The sequence below is a fragment of the Peromyscus californicus genome, unplaced genomic scaffold (genome assembly GCF_007827085.1).
Source record: "Peromyscus californicus insignis strain IS unplaced genomic scaffold, ASM782708v3 Scaffold_1__1_contigs__length_55948999, whole genome shotgun sequence".
Classification (NCBI taxonomy): domain Eukaryota; kingdom Metazoa; phylum Chordata; class Mammalia; order Rodentia; family Cricetidae; genus Peromyscus; species Peromyscus californicus.
Genome location: NW_026294492.1, coordinates 38,707,344 through 38,725,244, shown reverse-complemented (window position 1 = coordinate 38,725,244; position 17,901 = coordinate 38,707,344). Strand labels below are relative to the sequence as shown.

At 40.9% G+C, this 17,901-nt stretch overlaps 1 protein-coding gene across 3 annotated transcripts in view; it reads right to left on the bottom strand.

Moving 5' to 3' along the window:
- Foxn2 (forkhead box N2) overlaps positions 1 to 17,901 on the bottom strand; it is a 51,973-nt gene that overhangs the window by 27,003 nt on the left and 7,069 nt on the right. For all 3 annotated transcript variants that reach the window (XM_052746522.1, XM_052746523.1, XM_052746524.1), the window contains exon 2: positions 447 to 997. In XM_052746522.1, the coding sequence (XP_052602482.1) occupies positions 447 to 983 (537 nt within the window). In that variant the 5' untranslated portion in view covers positions 984 to 997. The remainder of the gene's footprint in view (positions 1 to 446; positions 998 to 17,901) is intronic.

Sequence of the window (17,901 nt, the reverse complement as noted above, 5' to 3'; positions counted from 1 at the left end):
ATGTCCTATTGTGACTTCTGAAGACACTGTACTCAGGCACAAACCCATGACACACATACACACTTTTAAATTACATAAAATCCTTTTACACTGAGACACACACACCCTCAAAAGGAGAAACAAACAACCTGGTGGTCTAGATATACAGCACAGTGGAGTGCTTGCCGAACACAGCACAGTTTCAACTCCTGGTCAGGGCAGATGGTGGATAATGGGGTGGGAAGGAGCACTGGTAAGAATCACGCGGATGCCAAAGGCAGACTGAATGTAATTCTAGTAAAAATTTCTCAACACTAAAAAATTTTAAAGCATCAGAAATGAAAGCAAGTGATAAATATAATGAGTCTCAAACTAATCTGACTTGGCTTCGCTTCCTTGGTTTCCCCATATCGTAAGGGCCTGTATTACTTCCCCCACCACACAGAGCAATGTTGATAAATACTGACCTTGCCATGGCTCCTTTCCACTTTCTGAAAACACTTATTCAGGGACAGGTTATGCCGAACAGAATTCTTCCAGCCTGTGGGTGCAGTGGCAAAGTATGGGAAGCGGTCCAGAATCCAGCTATAAATTTCTTTGACAGGCAAACATTTATTTGGAGAGTGTTCAATAGCCATATAAATGAGAAGACTAAAGGAGTATGGGGGCTTTGAAGTTGCTGACTTTTTTTCTGGGTTCTGGTAGCAGGACGGTGCAAAGGCTGGCAGATCATCCCCCTCTATGTCATACAATGGGCTAACCATTGGGAGACCTTCACTTCCAAGCCTGAAGTTGGTCAGAAGATTACTACTTTCGTGAAGCCAGTTCAAGTTTGTCAGTTCGTCATCCGCCGAGTCACTGCCCACTAGGGTGGCCTTTGGCCTCGCAGCATCCCCGACTTCAGGCAAGCTTCCCATTCTGTAAATCTGACTTAGTCCTGCAACCTTCTCGGCTCCTGGGGTCTCAGCTCTCTTATCTGGAGTCATTCCAATTACTGGACCCATTTACTCGTGTAGTTCTGCAAAAAAAGAAGTTATCCATTAATATAAATCTTAAACTCTGGAAAAAGCAAATGAACATTTACATATACACATCCAAATTAAGAAAAATTTGCAATTGACTATGCCATACAAACAAACAATAAATATATATATTTAGGATTTTCTTTTATTTTTTTCTGAGACAGGGTCTCTCTTTGTAGTCCTGACTGTCCTGGAACTCCTGCCTCTGCCTCCTGTGTACGGGGATTAAGGTGTGCACCACCATGCCCAGCTCCCCATATAATATCGTATACTTAAATACAATACCATTTTGACAGTTATAATGCATACAAAGAAGTAGTTGCTTCATATGTGAAACAAATAAACAGTAAATAAAACATAACTTGACAGCATCACATGTATTAGTGATAATAAAAAACAATATAGCTTCAATAGCGAAGTTTCCAGTCCACAATAACCAGTAGTAGCTCTTACTAAACATAATGGGGCTGGTGAGATGGCCTGCTAGATAGAGTACTTCCTCCAAGCCTGACAACCTAAGTTCAACTCTGAGAACCCAGCAGGAAGAAGAAGAGAACCAATACCTGTAAGTTGCCTTTGGACCTCCACAGGCATACAGGGGCAAGTATTATACAACTGTTCTCATCCATAACTAAACTATGAACAGACTATGTCATGACTTTATAATTTATCCTAAGTATTTTTTTTACTGTAATAATCATACATAGTACTCAATCTTTAAAATACTGAAATTTGAAACAATGTTTAAAGAATTCCAAGTAAATCTCCAAATCTTAAATATTTACCATAAAAAACAAATCATTACTAGGACTAGAGAAATGGCTCAGTATAAGAGCACTTGTTGCTCTCTCAGAGGGCCCTGGGTTCAATTCCCAGCACTCACACAGCAGCTCACAATCATCCACAACTCCAGTTATAGAGGGTCCAATGCCCTCTTCTAACTTCTGTGGATACTAGGAACGTGTTATACACATAATATTTTTTAAAAGTAAACTAGTTTTGTTTTTATATATCATACTAAGAAAAAAACATTTCCTTTCAAATTATTTTTAATTGACACAGAATAATTACACAAACTGCACATGTATACACTGTGAATGATGAAAACAGGCTAATTAGCTGAATGTGGTGCATTCCTGTAATCTCACCATTCAGGAGGCAGGGCAGGACGACAACTCCAGGTTCAAGGCCAGCTTGGTCTACATAGCAAGTTATAGGTTAGTCACTGTGGTAGTTGGAATGAAATCGGATCCCATAAGGTCATAGGGAGTGGCCCTATTAGGAGGCGTGGCTTTCTTGGAGTAGGTATGGCCTTGCTGAAGAAGTATGTCACTGTAGAGGTGGGCTTTGAGGTCTCATATAAACTTAAGCCACGCCCAGTATTTCAGACCACTTCCTGTTGCCTGAACAAAATGTGGAACTCTCTCTCAGTTACCTCTCTACCGCCATGTCCCACCATGATGATGAATGAACGGAACTCTGAACTGTAAACCAGCCACCACAATGAAATGTTTTCTTTTAAACGAATTGCTGTGGTCACTGTGTCTCTTCACAGCAATAGAAACCCAAACTAAGACAGCCAGGACTATGTAATAAAACCCTGACACAAAATACACACACACACACACACACACACACACAGTGTGTGTGTGTGTGTGTGTGTGTGTGTGTGTGTCAACATAAAGAAAACAAATCACCTCACGTATTTATTTCTCCATGGTAAGAACATATTTAACACTTACTACTGTTTAGCAGTTTTTATTTTATTTAGCAGTTTTAGCCGTTTATATTTTTATTAACTACAGTCACAGTGCTGTACGAGAGAACAAGAGCTTACTCCTGTGTAACTACAACTCTGCACCCTCTGACTAATATTCCTGTCCCTTCTCCTGCTACAGTACCTGGGAACCACCACTTTTTTTCTTCTGCAAGTTCAACAAAGTAACATTTCTTATTCCCTAAATTTACTATTGGCGAAGTTAAGTTCAGTAAACATTTGCTGTTTCTTTAAAAACACCAAAAATCTAGTATTTTAACTGCATTCTGAATCCTCTCACCCTCAGCATGCCCCATCATTGACATGCTCAGGAAGTCTGAACTGCCACTATATTAATCATGAAGCTGCTTCTCAACTATCCTCTTGCACTTCTAGTTTCTCAAATGATGTTTGTTTTGTTTTTTATATATACTTAAAAGTCTACACCTATTCGAGTGGTTCAGGGTCCACTAACTGAAATGGGGAGAAGGTCCCTGCAGAGCTTCGCTCTGCTTAGAGCAGTCACAGGCTACTTCAAGAATACGGAACTTGTCTATTTGGATCCTGGGAGTCACTACTAAATTCTTCAGTGATAACCTCAGCCAATTTGTTCAGGGCCAGACATTATACTTAACACCCTGCATGCTATATGTCAGGTACCAATCAATTAAAGTTGAGACAACTTCGAACCTTATTTTATAGATGAGGAAAAGGACTCAGGCTAAGCATTCTGGCTAATATGCAAAAACAGAGTGAACACCCATGCACGCAAACACAGAACCAAAACTCGAACCACTATATACGATGGTAACAGTATATAAACATCACCTATGGGTACCAATCCCCTCACTCTGGTATCTAGTTTGTCTTTCCTGCTGACTCAGAGTCAAAAACCTTCAATACAGCTGATACAAGCCAAACTTGTATAGAGATAATAGGAAGTTTTCCTAAAAACATCTCAAACAAGGGTGCTAATACACTAAGTGAACTCTGCTCACTCAAGGCCAGAACCCATGCGGCGTCAACCCTCTGAGTGCTGCAATTCCAGGCCCACTCCTGCTATAACGCCTGGTTTCTGAGGTGCTGGGGAAGGAGCCCAGAGCTTTGGGCAAGCGAGGCAAGTACTCCATCAGGTAAGCCACATCCCCATGTGTTTGTAGCCTCAACTTTCATATCAGCAATCCTCTCTCATTCTTAAAACCATAACAAGATAAAAATCAACTTACGCCGGGCGGTGGTGGCGCACGCCTTTAATCCCAGCACTCGGGAGGCAGAGGCAGGAGGATCTCTGTGAGTTCGAGGCCAGCCTGGTCTACAAAGTGAGTTCCAGGAAAGGCGCAAAACTACAGAGAAACCCTGTCTCAAAAAAAACAAAAACAAAAACAAAAACAAAAAACAAAAAAAAATCAACTTACAATTTAATTTACAAAGGAAATTCTGAAAGAAAAATTGTAAACTGGCCCATACATTTCTACTTACTATTTAAACTTCAAGTCTAAGCTTTGATTAATCTTTAAACCTTGTGGTAAATTACAGCATTTGAGCCACACGATCACATGAACAGGCATTGTAAAGACACCTAAAAGTGACTCTCTTAAGAAGCCTATTATGTTCTGGGGTTGTTTACTGCCTCCTCCTCACCCCACATCTCTGTCTTAATATTTAATGAACTTGTTACCAAACTTAGGGGGTACAAGCTGTGACTTCCTACATCTGAGAATACACTCACTTTGTTTCACTCTGGCTCTCCCTGAAAACCTTTCCTACAGCGAAGTCCTCATCAGCCTTTACCTGAGTGGAGGTCGTCAGCAGATAAGGAACTCCCTGGGCTGCGCTGGGCCTCTTTGCTACAGGTAACACACGTGCATTAATGTGACAGGCACTCAAAAAAATCACAATCTCTTGACTAAATATTCTCAGAAACTAATTTAGATGGGGCAAATATGGTTTTCTTTTAAAGTACATTTATAAAAATTCCTTTATTAGGTCCTTTTTGGTTGTTAAACATGATGTCCGGTATTCACATTCTATTGTGGCATGTGTGTCCCTCCAACCTGTTACAATGCTGGCATAGTACCACGTGGACATGATCTTGGAGTGGAGTACAAACAGCAGCCAGTGTGCTCTAGCATTCCAGGAAGTACAGCAAGCAGAGCTGAGAAAGCAGGGGTGACACTGCAGAGTAGCATTTTCTTAGCAAGACTGGCAGTCGTCGTCGTCGTCGTCGTCGTGGTATTTTCAAGGAGAAACGCAGAACTGTTTTAAACTATCATTTTAGAGCAGTCACAAGCACTCCCCATCCAAGCACTAAGTCTGCCACAGCAGATAAAATAAGTGTCAATAGCAAAAATGTGCGACAATATTAGACTTCATTAGCAATCAAGGAAATGAAAACAAAACAAAATCTGATGTTAAATATTATGTGGCACAGCCCATGGTATGTAGCAAACAAAGATATTAGTAATTTAAAAAACATTTATTTCTGTCCAAAAATATACAAAATTATATTATATACAATTATAACCCCTCTACAACCTTCCCTCTTCCTCCTCCACCCCCACAAATATCCAAAGAATCATTAAAGATTGGAAAACTACTTACATATCCTGCAATAGAGAAATTGCCAAGTTACCTATTCAGTCTACTATTCAGTAGCCACTAAAATCGACTGTATAAAACAATAACTGAAATAAACAAAAGAACTTGTAAAAACTGGGGGGAAGTATATTTTAAAAGTTGTTTATACTACAGACTTGGTAATGGCCTTTGTTAGTCTTTCTGGATTTTCTTTAATGTATTTATTTTTATAGTTTAAACTTAAGCTCAAAGGTCTTGAGGAAAATGCTATGCTAGATTATTTTTAGTTTTAGTAGTTATACATCTTTTTCACATGAGCGTGCATGGACACACACACACACACAGGGTCAATTTATGGACTTAACAGAAAACTCAAGGCCAAAACAAAAGTCACCTCTTACACGATTAGACTAGCCTATTCTATCACAAAGCTTCTTCTATAACATGAATTAATTCATCAATTAATAGATGATTTTTCTGTTTTGAAATTATAAAAGAGATTCTACTAAGCACACCTCTCCCTCACCACCCGACGGCAGCCATGACCACAGGACTTCTCAGAAGAGTGCCCCAATAGCTGTCCCCACCCCCCCACCCCCCTTCCTCATAACGCAACGCTCACTTCCTTATTGTTTGTTTCATCCACTGCATTCTGGGCTCTGCCAATCACATCACTTAACAGAATCCTTCTGATCTCTGGGATTTAAGCAATTTCAAACAATTTAAATTCAGGACTCTCAGTATTTTGTTATTAATGTCTTAACAGCTCTGCCCGGTGCCAACATTCTCAGACAGAAAAGAATTTTTTAACAAGAGGCTGGAGAGACAGCTCAGTGGTTAAGAGCACTTGCTGTTTCTGCAGATCAGGTTCAGTTCCTAGAACCCACATGGTGGCTCACAACCACCTGTAGCTACAGCTGCAGGCACACACACACACACACACACCCACCCACCCACCCCATGATGGCAAATATTTATACATACAAGTCTTTAAAAAAAAAAAAAAGACAACCTAGGAAATTAGAAAAAAAGGTTGAGTTTTTACTTGTTAACACCATTTCAGTAACATAAGAAGATAAAGCAACAAATACAATATAAAATGAAAACAGCTATATAAAAATGTAGTTATAGTCATTCATATTCAACTCAGAATTTACTGTCCTCTTTCAGAATTTGTATCAAGTAAAAAAAATCCATCTATTATCAAGATAATTATGGCTGGGTATGGTGGCACACACTTTGTCTTTAATCCCAGCAGTTGGGAGGCAGAGGCAGGAGGATCTCTGTAAATTCAAGCCAGCTGCTCCCTCTTTGCGGATCATGACATAGCTCTCAACTACTTCTCCAGTACCCTGCCTTCATGCAGCCAGGCTCCCTACCATGATGATAAAGAACCTCTGAAACTGTAAGCAAGCCCCCAATTAAATGATTTCTCTTCTAAGAGTTGCCTTGGTCATGGTGTCTCTTCACAGCAATAGAACACTGACTAAGAAAGGGACCAAAAGATATCCCAACTTTTCCTACAGATTTACATCACATTCTTTAAGGTTCTCCATTACATAGTGCCCATTCCACAACACCCAATTCTGGGATTAGACAGATTTAAAATCCCAATGCAGTGCTGGAGAGAGGGCACAGCTGTTAAGAGAATTTACAGCTCTTGCAGGAGACTGGGTTTGGATCACTACACCCACACGGCATCTCACAACCGCCTGTAACTTCAGTTCCAGGGACCCCAGTGTCCTCTTGTGATCTTCGCAGGCTCCTGAATGCATGTGGTACAATAGATACACTCAGGTACACACATCACATAGAATAAATAAAATAGATTTTTTTTTTTTTTTTGGTTTTTCGAGACAGGGTTTCTCTGTGTAGCTTTGCGCCTTTCCTGGAACTCACTTGGTAGCCCAGGCTGGCCTCGAACTCACAGAGATCCGCCTGGCTCTGCCTCCCGAGTGCTGGGATTAAAGGCGTGCGTCACCACCGCCCGGCTATAAAATATATTTTTAAATCCCAAATGTACTGCACAAAATGTGCATCTGATCATAATGCTACACAGTGTCATGTACCCAGACAACTGAGGAATTAAACTGCCTCTTGGTCAGATTTAGATGACACAGCATGTGATCCATTGTCTCTGAACAACAACAAAAATGTGTGCAGCTGCATTTTCTGGTGAAGAGAAGGAGACAGAGTTCTCATGGAGAAACTGCCTCTGAAATGAGGGTAAGAAATAAAACTGAGTGGGGAAAGAAAACACACCTTTCAACAATGCTAAAAGCAGAAAGCACTAAAACTGAAAAAGAAAAGTTTGTAGGGCTACTTCTCTCTAAGTCCACTTTCTCTCTCCCCAACTCATCCAGATACATTTTGTAACCTTGAGTTTATATTTCACATCTATGTAAATAATTTGCACACAGTATGGTATTCTATACATTGTTTCAGCATATCTCCAAAACTATGTGATAGTTTTTTGGGGAAGTTAAAAAGATGCATTATTTGATAAGGTAAAACATGAAACACCTCTAACAAATAAACAGCAAGCCAACCTATTATTTTCTGTATAAAAAACATGAACAATGAAAGATATTTCTTTTTTTTTTTTTTTTTTTTTTTTTTTTTTTGGTTTTTCGAGACAGGGTTTCTCTGTGTAGCTTTGCGCCTTTCCTGGAACTCACTTGGTAGTCCAGGCTGGCCTCGAACTCACAGAGATCCGCCTGGCTCTGCCTCCCGAGTGCTGGGATTAAAGGCGTGCGCCAAAGATATTTCTTAAAGAAAGGAAGGGAGGGAGGGAGCCTGCCTGGACTTTGGAATCACTTCTTCTTGATGTCAGTGAGCACCTACCTATTTGAGCTTTTGTTATGGTAGTTGAAGTATCCTTGCTAAAACTGGGGACAGCAGCTTGGATACGTCAGGACCGAAGAATGTGCGATGACCGAGTATGAATATGGCAATGCTTTTCCTTTTGACCTTGAAGTCTACACAGTTGGTCATTCTTTTAAATGACATCTATCAAATTGCTAAATTATGTCGGTACACCATAGTGTCACATGCATTTCTCTTGTTTATGTCTTGGACATCTCTTTAACTAACTGGTAAGTTCTATTGAAGAACTCGGCTTTCACACTAAAGCTCCTAGTTTAAAATTCAGGACTATTTGGGGAAAAAAAAAATACATGTATTTGTCTATGGGCTGACTCGTTCTTTAAATCCAAGGGCAAATTTTATCAGTGAAGTTTTATGTATTTAATGACTTCAAAGCTAGCTTCAAATCCATAAACAGAATAAGAACCTGTTAGGCATCGGTATGGTAATAAATATTCTTAAAATATAGGGGCTAGAGAGATGGCTTTGTGGTTAAGAGCACTTGCTGTTCTTCCAGAGGACTCACATGATTGCAGCTCATAACCACCTATAACTCCAGTTACAGGCATCTGATGCCCTCTTCTGACTACAGTAGGTACCAGGTACACATGTGATACACAGACATACATACAGGCAAAAACACCCATAAACATAAGGAGCCATAAATATTACTAAGATCTATTTAAATGAGAGGGGGAAACCCATAACATTTTATTACAAGAAATCCCTGATTGACCCATAAATAATGACTTCAAAATACAATACCACAGAGGCCCAATATGGTGGTATATGTCTTTAGTCCCTTTAAATCCAGGACTCAGTAGGGAGAGGTGGGTAGATCTCTGTGAGTTCCAGGCCAGTCAGGCTACATAGTGAGACCCTGTCATAAAAAACCAATGGTATCCCAGGGCCAGAGAGAAAGCTCAGCAGTTACACTGCTCCTCCAGATGACTGAGACTGATTCCCAGAACCCACACTGGGCAGCTTCAGGGGGATTCTATACCCTTTTCTGGTTTGTGCACAACCTCCTTCCCCCACACATACACATACTTTAAAAAAGAACAAACAAAAATTTAGAATAAATACCACAAATATCTCAATTGCAAAGTGCCCCCACCTAGCCAAAGAAAGTAAATGTTTCTTTTTTTTTTTTTTTTTAAGTTGAAAACACAATTTGAAAATACTCTAAGTGTTTCATTACCTAGCCCTAGACCACCAAAACTGTAGTACATTTAGATGGACACTCCAATATACAGGAACTGTGATGGTATGTCCCTAGATTACGTTTCCTTGCATTTCTGTGCTGCAAACTGTTCACAGCACACCCAACTCTAGCCAACTGTTAGTTATCCTTAATATTTCAGCTCAGAAACTTTAAGAATGTTCCAACACCCAGATTTGGGAGAGACCCTTCTACTCTCCCACGATTAAATAAAATTCCCACACCTAAAATGGTTTAATATACATCTTTCCAACAGTTCTGCTATTATGTTAGTTTGGTAGCTGAGAAATGGTATGACTCAATTTTTCTAGAATAGTCTACATAATAACACAAACTGAAATTCAGGTGGTGCAGGCTACCTTATAACACAGCACTTAGGAGACCAAAGCAGAAGAGTTTAGGGTAGGTCTACACAACAAAACAAGATGTTATCTTTAAACATACACACTCAAATTCAAATATTAACTGGCTTTCCTGTAGAGAAATGTACATGTGTGCATGTATTACAAGAGACTAAAAGAAGATCTGTTGATGCTCATTAATAGTAGGTATCGTTTTAAAATCTTTACTAAAACTAACTCACGAGCTCTGTAACAACCCTACCGATAGTGACTACTATGGGCTTCTATTTTATATGTGGAAGCAGACACAGGGCAATTAAGGGGATGCAACTCACTGAAGTGCGCTGCAGAGCCCACGCTCACTTCTGCCTGGGCGCCATCCTGCCTTCACTGCTGTCAGTGCAAAAGCCTGGGAAAGTACATGCTGCCATCAATATACCCAACCCAGACCTATAGCCTTAGGATAGATACTGTCCTCTCTCTTGCTAAAGTCAATTCAAACTATACTAATCCTGATCAAGTGTTTACCGGTCACTTCTCTGTAAGCTTTCAAAGGTCCAGCCTATAGTTGGGCCTTGCGGCACATACCTGTAATCCAGCACTCAAGAGGCAGGATGATTAGTGGGTCAGTCTGAGCAACATGAGACACAGTGTTGGGGAGATGGCTCAACTGGTTAAGAGTGATTACTGTGCAAGCATGATGACCTGAGATCAAATCCCTAGCTCTCCTGTAAAAAAAGACTGGTATGGCCACATATGCCTGTAACCTCACACCGGGGTGGACAGGAGAATCAATAGGGTTTTCTGGCTACCAGCCTAGTCCCAAGATGATTCAAAATAATAAGGCAGAAAGTGAAAGAAGGAGATACCCAACCCCCACCTTTGGCCTCTGGAATGCAGAGACCAGCACACACATGTGCACACACATCAGAGAAGCCTAACAATGACAACTCCGCCTTATAAATCGTATCTAAACTTCTGTTAAAGACTTTTGGGGGCTGGAGAGGTGGCTCAGTGGTTAAGAGCACTGACTGCTCTTCCAGAGGTCCTGAGTTCAATTCCCAGCAACCACATGGTGGCTCACAACCACCTGTAATGAGATTTGGTGCCCTCTTCTGGCCTGCAAGGACACATGCAGACAGGACACTGCATATTTAATAAATAAAAATAAATCTTAAAAAGAAAAAAGTTCTTTACCCAGGTGGTGGTGCCGCATGCCTTTAATCCCAGCACCTGGGAGGCAGAGCCAGGCGGATCTCTGTGAGTTCGAGACCAGCCTGGGCTACCAAGTGAGTTCCAGGAAAGGCGCAAAGCTACACAGAGAAACCCTGTCTCGAAAAAACAAAAACAAAAAACAACAACAAAGACTTTCAATCTCTCCTACTATATTCTTCTACTGGTTATTAGTGTAAGTAGTTCAAAAGAAACAACAGACATTGGATTATCTTATAAACACTAAAGTTCAATACCTATGAGGTACTTAATTCAGAAAAAGTCAGACCAATTGCTAACCAGAGAAAGAAAACTGAAAACAATAAGACTCACATCCCTAAGCAGAATTCCTCAAGTATAACCTGCCTATAACTTGCTGTGTCAAACTAGATGAGAAGCACAAAGGGAAAAGCATACCCAAATTATGTCACCTTACATTTGATTTCAACTAAACAAAGGAAACATACTAATCTAACTGTGAAACAAAAGTCAAGGCTGGAACACAGTCTCTCCATTTACTGAGCAATTTGCCGTCCAAGTACAGAACATCATGTCTGGCACTGTTTCCCATTCTGCTTTGTGGTGGCACTTGCCAAACTTTTCTTTTCCTTTAAGAGGTATTCTGGTCAAGGTTTCTTGTAGAGGCAAGTGCTCCATCACACAACTGCACTGCAATATTAAGTAACACTTGGAAAACTGTATCGGGAAGGAGGGAGGGAGGACAGGCAGGCAGACAGGCAGACCATTGGAACACATTATTTTCAAATAAAACTGGGCTCTCACAAGATGGCTCAGGGGGGTTAAGGCACTTTTCCACCAAGCCAGATCATTTGAGTTAGTAGATCCCTTTACCTCTGGAGGAAAGCCAATCCCTACTCCCCATATTCCCTCTGTAATCATGAATCTAAGCTGACAATGTCTAGAAGAATCTACGCTTCCCCTTTTCAGCTGTGGCACTGGGGATGAGTACAGAAGACTGATTTATGCTACAACTGTTTACATACAGCTGATTCCTAATATATAGCAAGCATCTAACATATTAGGTCATCTGTACACAATTTAGCCTCTTTGTTCTTCTGAACATAAAAAGAACTCTCCACTGGGCTAAAAAGACAACTCAGCGGTTAAGAGCACATGCTGCTCTGAGGAGTGGTTCCCAGCACCCATGCCAAGTAAGTCACAAGTCCTGGAGACTCCAGCTCCAGGAGATCTGGCCCCTCTTCTGGCCTCTGCAGGTACCCACAGACATGTGCACACACAAACATACATATAAAAGAATTTTTGTTGTTGTTTTTTTGAGACAGGGTTTCTTTGCGTAGACCTGACTATCCTGGAACTCATTTTGTACACCAGGCTGTTCTCAACCTCTCACCACCCGCCTCTGCCTCTGAGTTCTAGGATTAAAGATGTGTGTCACCACTGCCCGGCAAGATTTTTTTTTTTTTTAAATTACAATTGTCAAGGCTAGCAGTGGTGGTTCACACCTTTAATCCCAGCACTCAGGAGGCAGAGGTAGGAGAGTCTCTAAGTTCAAAGCTAGACTGGTCTACACAGAGAGTTCCAAGACAGCCCCCGCCACACCAAAAAACTCTGTCTTGAAAAAAATCAAATTAACAAAAAATTCTCCATTAGCTTTCTGAACATTTAAGTCAGATTTTCAAACTATCTTTTATTTATCCTTAAAGATTTATCTCATTTTAAATTATGCGTCTGTGTATGAGTTATGTGCATGTGTTCTGGTGTCCATGGAGGCCAGAAGCATCAGATCCCTGCATGCTGGAGTTACAGGCAGTTGTGGGCCACCTGGAAATCAAACTTTAGTCCTTTGCAAGAGCCGAAATTGCTCTTAATCACCAAGGCATCTCTGAGCTCCTAGTTATTTTAAGATAGGGTCTCAATATGCTGCTCTGGCTAGCTTCCAACTGTTGGACTTAAGTGATCTTCCTGCCTCAGCATCTCAAATATCTAGGAGTATGAGCAAGCATGTCTCAATCAAATCATCTCTAAATAAATAAAATCCAGCAAGTTCCCCAAACACTAATCCATCAATATTGAGCTACTTAAATCTAATTATTTCTCTATAAGTTTAGAATGTGTCTAGCTCTGAACCATGAGTTAGCTACTAACTACTACTAAGAACTCGGGTGCCAGGTGGTGGTGGTGTACCCCTTTAATCCCAACACTTGGGAGGCAGAGGCAGGTGGATCTCTGTTGAGTTCAATGCCAGCCTGGTTTACAGAGTGAGTTCCAGGACAGATTCCAAAGCTGCACAGAGAAACCCTGTCTCAAAAAACAAACAGAACTAGAACAGTCAAGGAACTATCTGAATCAAGAATCCTAGGATTGCCTCTCCAAAGAACCTTTACTAGATTCTCAAACGCCATCTTAACTATGAAGAAACAGAAAAAAAATTAATTTGAGGCTTTTTGCTATATAAATTACTGTCAGAAAAAGTAAATAGTAGTAATTTTAGGGAAGAAGGACTCACCAAGATTTTAAGACAAACTGATGTGATCATTCCAGGAGTTAAAATCTGCTCTAGTGCAGCAAATTTCTGATTCTTCACAATCATCACACGAAGGCACTAAGGTTGGAGCGCGGCTCAGGGTTAGAACACTTGCCCACCATGTGCAAGGCCCTAGTTTCAGCCCCAGCACCACCAACAGAAAGCAACTGGAGAGCAGATCCCAAACTCATTAACCCGCAGAACACACACAACAAACCAAGAAACAAAGGGCTGACAGCCTGGCCACAGCCTTGTTTCCTGTCCATGTCTAAATGAGAGAGAAACAACGGAGTGACTGGGGGAGCTGGGACACAGTCAACCAACAGGCATTGCCCGGGACGCCCCAGGGAACCACTGGTCAATGGAGGCTAACAGGCTCCAAAGGCAGAAGTGCCACGCGCCCCCCGTAAGGTCTGTAGAGCTGGGTTGTTGTAGTCTGTCTGAACTCTTGGAGCTGACCCTGGAGCTCTCTTCCAGGACAGAGCCCACACTTAGTATACAGTATCGGGAATGGAAATAAACGGAGCAGAGGGCCGAGCAAAGAAACAGTCCAGATGGGAATAAACTACACATGGTGACACATACCTATAACCCCAGCACTAAGCCTGAGGCAGGAAAATTGTGAGTTCAAGGTCATCCTGGGCTACAAAGTCAGACACTGTATTTAACCAAAAAAGAAAAAAAGCTGGACTGTCAGCACGTGGGAGGCAGAAGCAGACAGATCTTTGTGAGTCTGAGTCCAGCCTGGTCTATACAGGCAGTTTCAGAGAAGCCAGGGCTACATAGTGAGACCCTGCCTCCAAATGAAATTTTTAAAGTGCCTGGAAATCTTAGAAGCCTATCCACATAAAACTTTAATGATAAATGCAGCAGAAGAGAACTCCATGAATTTTGACCTATCAGAGTCACTGCCTGAAAATTTAGAGTTCATATTTTTAAAAATGGCTAAAATATGAATATAACCCTATTTATAAAGTTACAATTAAAAATAAGTAAAATTACACCCTTTTAGATAATAAAGCATGCTTGAGAAAACTGCTCAGCAAGCTGGCTTACCTCAGCACGCCCTTAAGTGCAGCACTAGGAAGGCGAGTAGAAGGTCGGCTCAAGTTCTGGGCCAGGGAGGGCAAGAGTGAAACCCTGTCTCAAAAAACAAAGGCCTGGAGAGGGGGCTTTAAGGGCAGTAGCTGCTCTTGCAGAGGACTGAGTTCAATTCCCAGTACCCTCTGTAACTCTAGTCCCAGGGGATCCAATGCCCTCTTCTGGCTCCCTCAGGCAATACACAGAAATAAATGAAAGATTTCAAAGCGAGTTTAAAAATAAAAAGCCATACAAGCCGTAAAAGAAAAATAGCAGAAGCAGAAAGGAGTCAAGAGACGTCGGAATAGCTTGAACATGAAGTGACAGAGTTCAAGAACAATAAATAAAAGGGAGAGGAGAATCCCAATCACATAGCTCATGTTAGCAAATTACAGGAAAAGAAGTGAACGTATTATATATATCCAACCTTAGGAGACACATAAGATGAAGAAGTTGATAATCAAGGTGGGGGAGGGGTGGGAAATGAGGAAGACAAAAGGGGAATATCAGAAGACACTCCCAAACAAACAGGCCTAACTGCTGGCTAGGGATACATACCTGCATAGCTAAATCCAAGCCTGATTTTTTTTTTTTTTAAAGCCAGACATGTAATCCAGAAACTAGGGAGGCCAAAGCAGGAGGGTCCAATTCTAAACGACTATGTAACATGGCAAGGTGCTATCTCAAGCAAAACCCCAAAGCCAGTGTGTGCTAGAGATGGGACCTAGAGCCTCCTCGCCCACTAGTGAACTACACCCCAGCCACTTGATAAAGGAAGGACTCTGTGATTACAAGTCTGGAAGGGCTTCTTCTTGCTGGCACCTTCTAGTCCCTGCTTGGGAGGAGGTTGTGTGGGTGCTAGATTTACAGTAACTCAAATACTCAAGTTATGTATTTGCTCTAGATGGTTTTCTGCAACTACATTTCACTTCACAACACAAATAACGAAACATTTTTGGAATAATCTCTAACACAGTTTAATAAAATGAGAAGGCAAACCAAGAGACTGACTGTCGCATAACATTTCACTATAATATTTGGCAGTGTAATAAGTCTACAGTACCTACCTGTTGTTCCTCAAATATAACACATTTTAAAAGTATCTGACCTTTATTTGTGTAGGCCAAAGTGCAAAATTTAAAAATATGTAAAACCTATCTTTTTAGTTAAGAGACATTCTAGAACTTCCAAGAACATTTATTTTTCAGACATAAACAGGAGAGTCTCAAAAACCAATATAGTAATTCAGCAAGTATTTATCCAGTGAATATCACAACGAAATATTTCAATTTAGTGGAAGGGCCACACAGCTCACTGTAACAGAACATGTTTAATAAGTGCTTTGAGAAAGCCTCAGAAGGAAAGGTCAGCTCACCTGCTCTATTGCACTGGCATTCTAACAGGCTCCTCTCTGATTCTTCCAATCCATCCTCCCCAGTACCGGGGGAGACCATCTTTGAAAGACCCAAAGCCCACTTTGAAAACACTTCACAAAGTACAGCACGAAGAAGGTAACTGAAATGACTCCCATGGCTAAGGAAGCAATAAATGAGTAAAGATGGGCTGGTGTGTAAGACATATAGTGATGGGGCCTGCCTGTCTAAACCAGGGCAGCAGCTTTCTGTCAGTTATTACACTGAAACCAACACTATCACACAAATGCTGGATACAACTCTCTACACTGACTCTAGCATGTATTTAAGAAATACTAAAAATGTGGAGATAGGGGACACCATGAATACCAGTAATACCAACACCTGAAAAACAGAAGTTTAAGGTCAGCCCTTCCCTGCATATAACTAGTTCAAGGCCAGCCTGGGCTACATGGCACCCTGCCTCAAAAAAAAAAAAAATACAAAATTGGGGAGGGAGAAGTATGGATAGGCAGACAGACATTAGGCTATAAATCACTGTTGGCAGGATACAATGCATTCATTTTTATGCTCCAGCAAAAACTGTAATATTAGTGAGCAAACATTTAAAAAAAATAATTATAGCAAAATGTCATGCTAGGCAACTGAACAGTGAGATCTGCAATCAAGCAAACCCACCAGCCACCAACTCACCTACACAGCCTGACAGATCGCTGAACCTTCCCTGAATCCCAGGGAGCAGCACCCATTATTTAACTCACAGGAACAAGAAAAGTAGCGGGATTCCTGCCAGTGTAGGCATGTAAATAACAGTTTCTCTATCAAGCATTCTTTACTGCTCCTGCTTGGAACAGAGCAATATGTAAGCATTTCATTCTGACAAATAACCCATTTTCTTAAAAAACTTCAGATTGTAATACAAAGAAAACATGGATTTTTACTATGATAGATTTGTGTTCAAATACCCAGCACTTCATTTACATAATTTCTCCTTATTTGTTTCTTATATATGCAAAAATACAATACTCTCTGCAGGGATGTTGCTGAGAATTATATACTCATGGGCCTAGTAGCATAATACCATGCCAGGACACAGTAGACAATTAATAAGCAGTAGAAATTATTGCTATGATTATTAATAAGTGTTCAATCAGCATAAAAGAAAGGCGCATTTAGACTGGAAAGAGATGGGTCAGCAGTTATGAGCTCATACTCTTCTAGATGACATGAGTTCAATTCCCATGTCAGGTAGCCCACAGCCACCTGTTATTCCAGATCCCACACTCTGATTTTAATGTGTGTGCATGTCAGGGGTGGGGGTATTACTGAAGTGAACTTTTAAGAATGAAACAAAGCCACAGTGCAGTAAAATCTTAAATTTAAAAGAAACTTCTTCCCATTTTTATTTGTATTTCTTCTTTTATGATAAACCACAAGGCGTGGTGGCTCATGCCTTTAATCCCAGCACTCAGGAGGCAGAGGCAGGTGGATCTCTGTGAGTTCAAGGCCAGCCTGGTCTACAGAGTGAGTCCTAGGACAGGCTCCAAAGTTACACAGAGAAACCCTGTCTCAAAAACAAAAACAAAACAAACAAACAAAAAGATAAACCACAAGGGTATGTTTTTATCACTTTCCTAAATTCCTTACCTCTAAGGTTATGTATAAAATTCAAAATAACTATATTAGCCACCCATGGTAACACACGCCTTTAATCCTAGTACTTAGGAGACAGAGGCAGACAGATCTCTGTGAGTTCCAGGGCAGCCAGAGCTACACAGTGAGACCCTGTCTCAAAAACAAAACAACAAAAATCTGGACAGCCAGGGCTACACAGAGAAACCTTATCTCAGGGATGGGGGTGGGATGGGTGGGTGATCTCTATTAGCACCACATCACTGCAAAATCTAATATTAAATCTACTCATTGAATCCATAACTTGAAGTATATTTATACAATTTAGAAAGAATT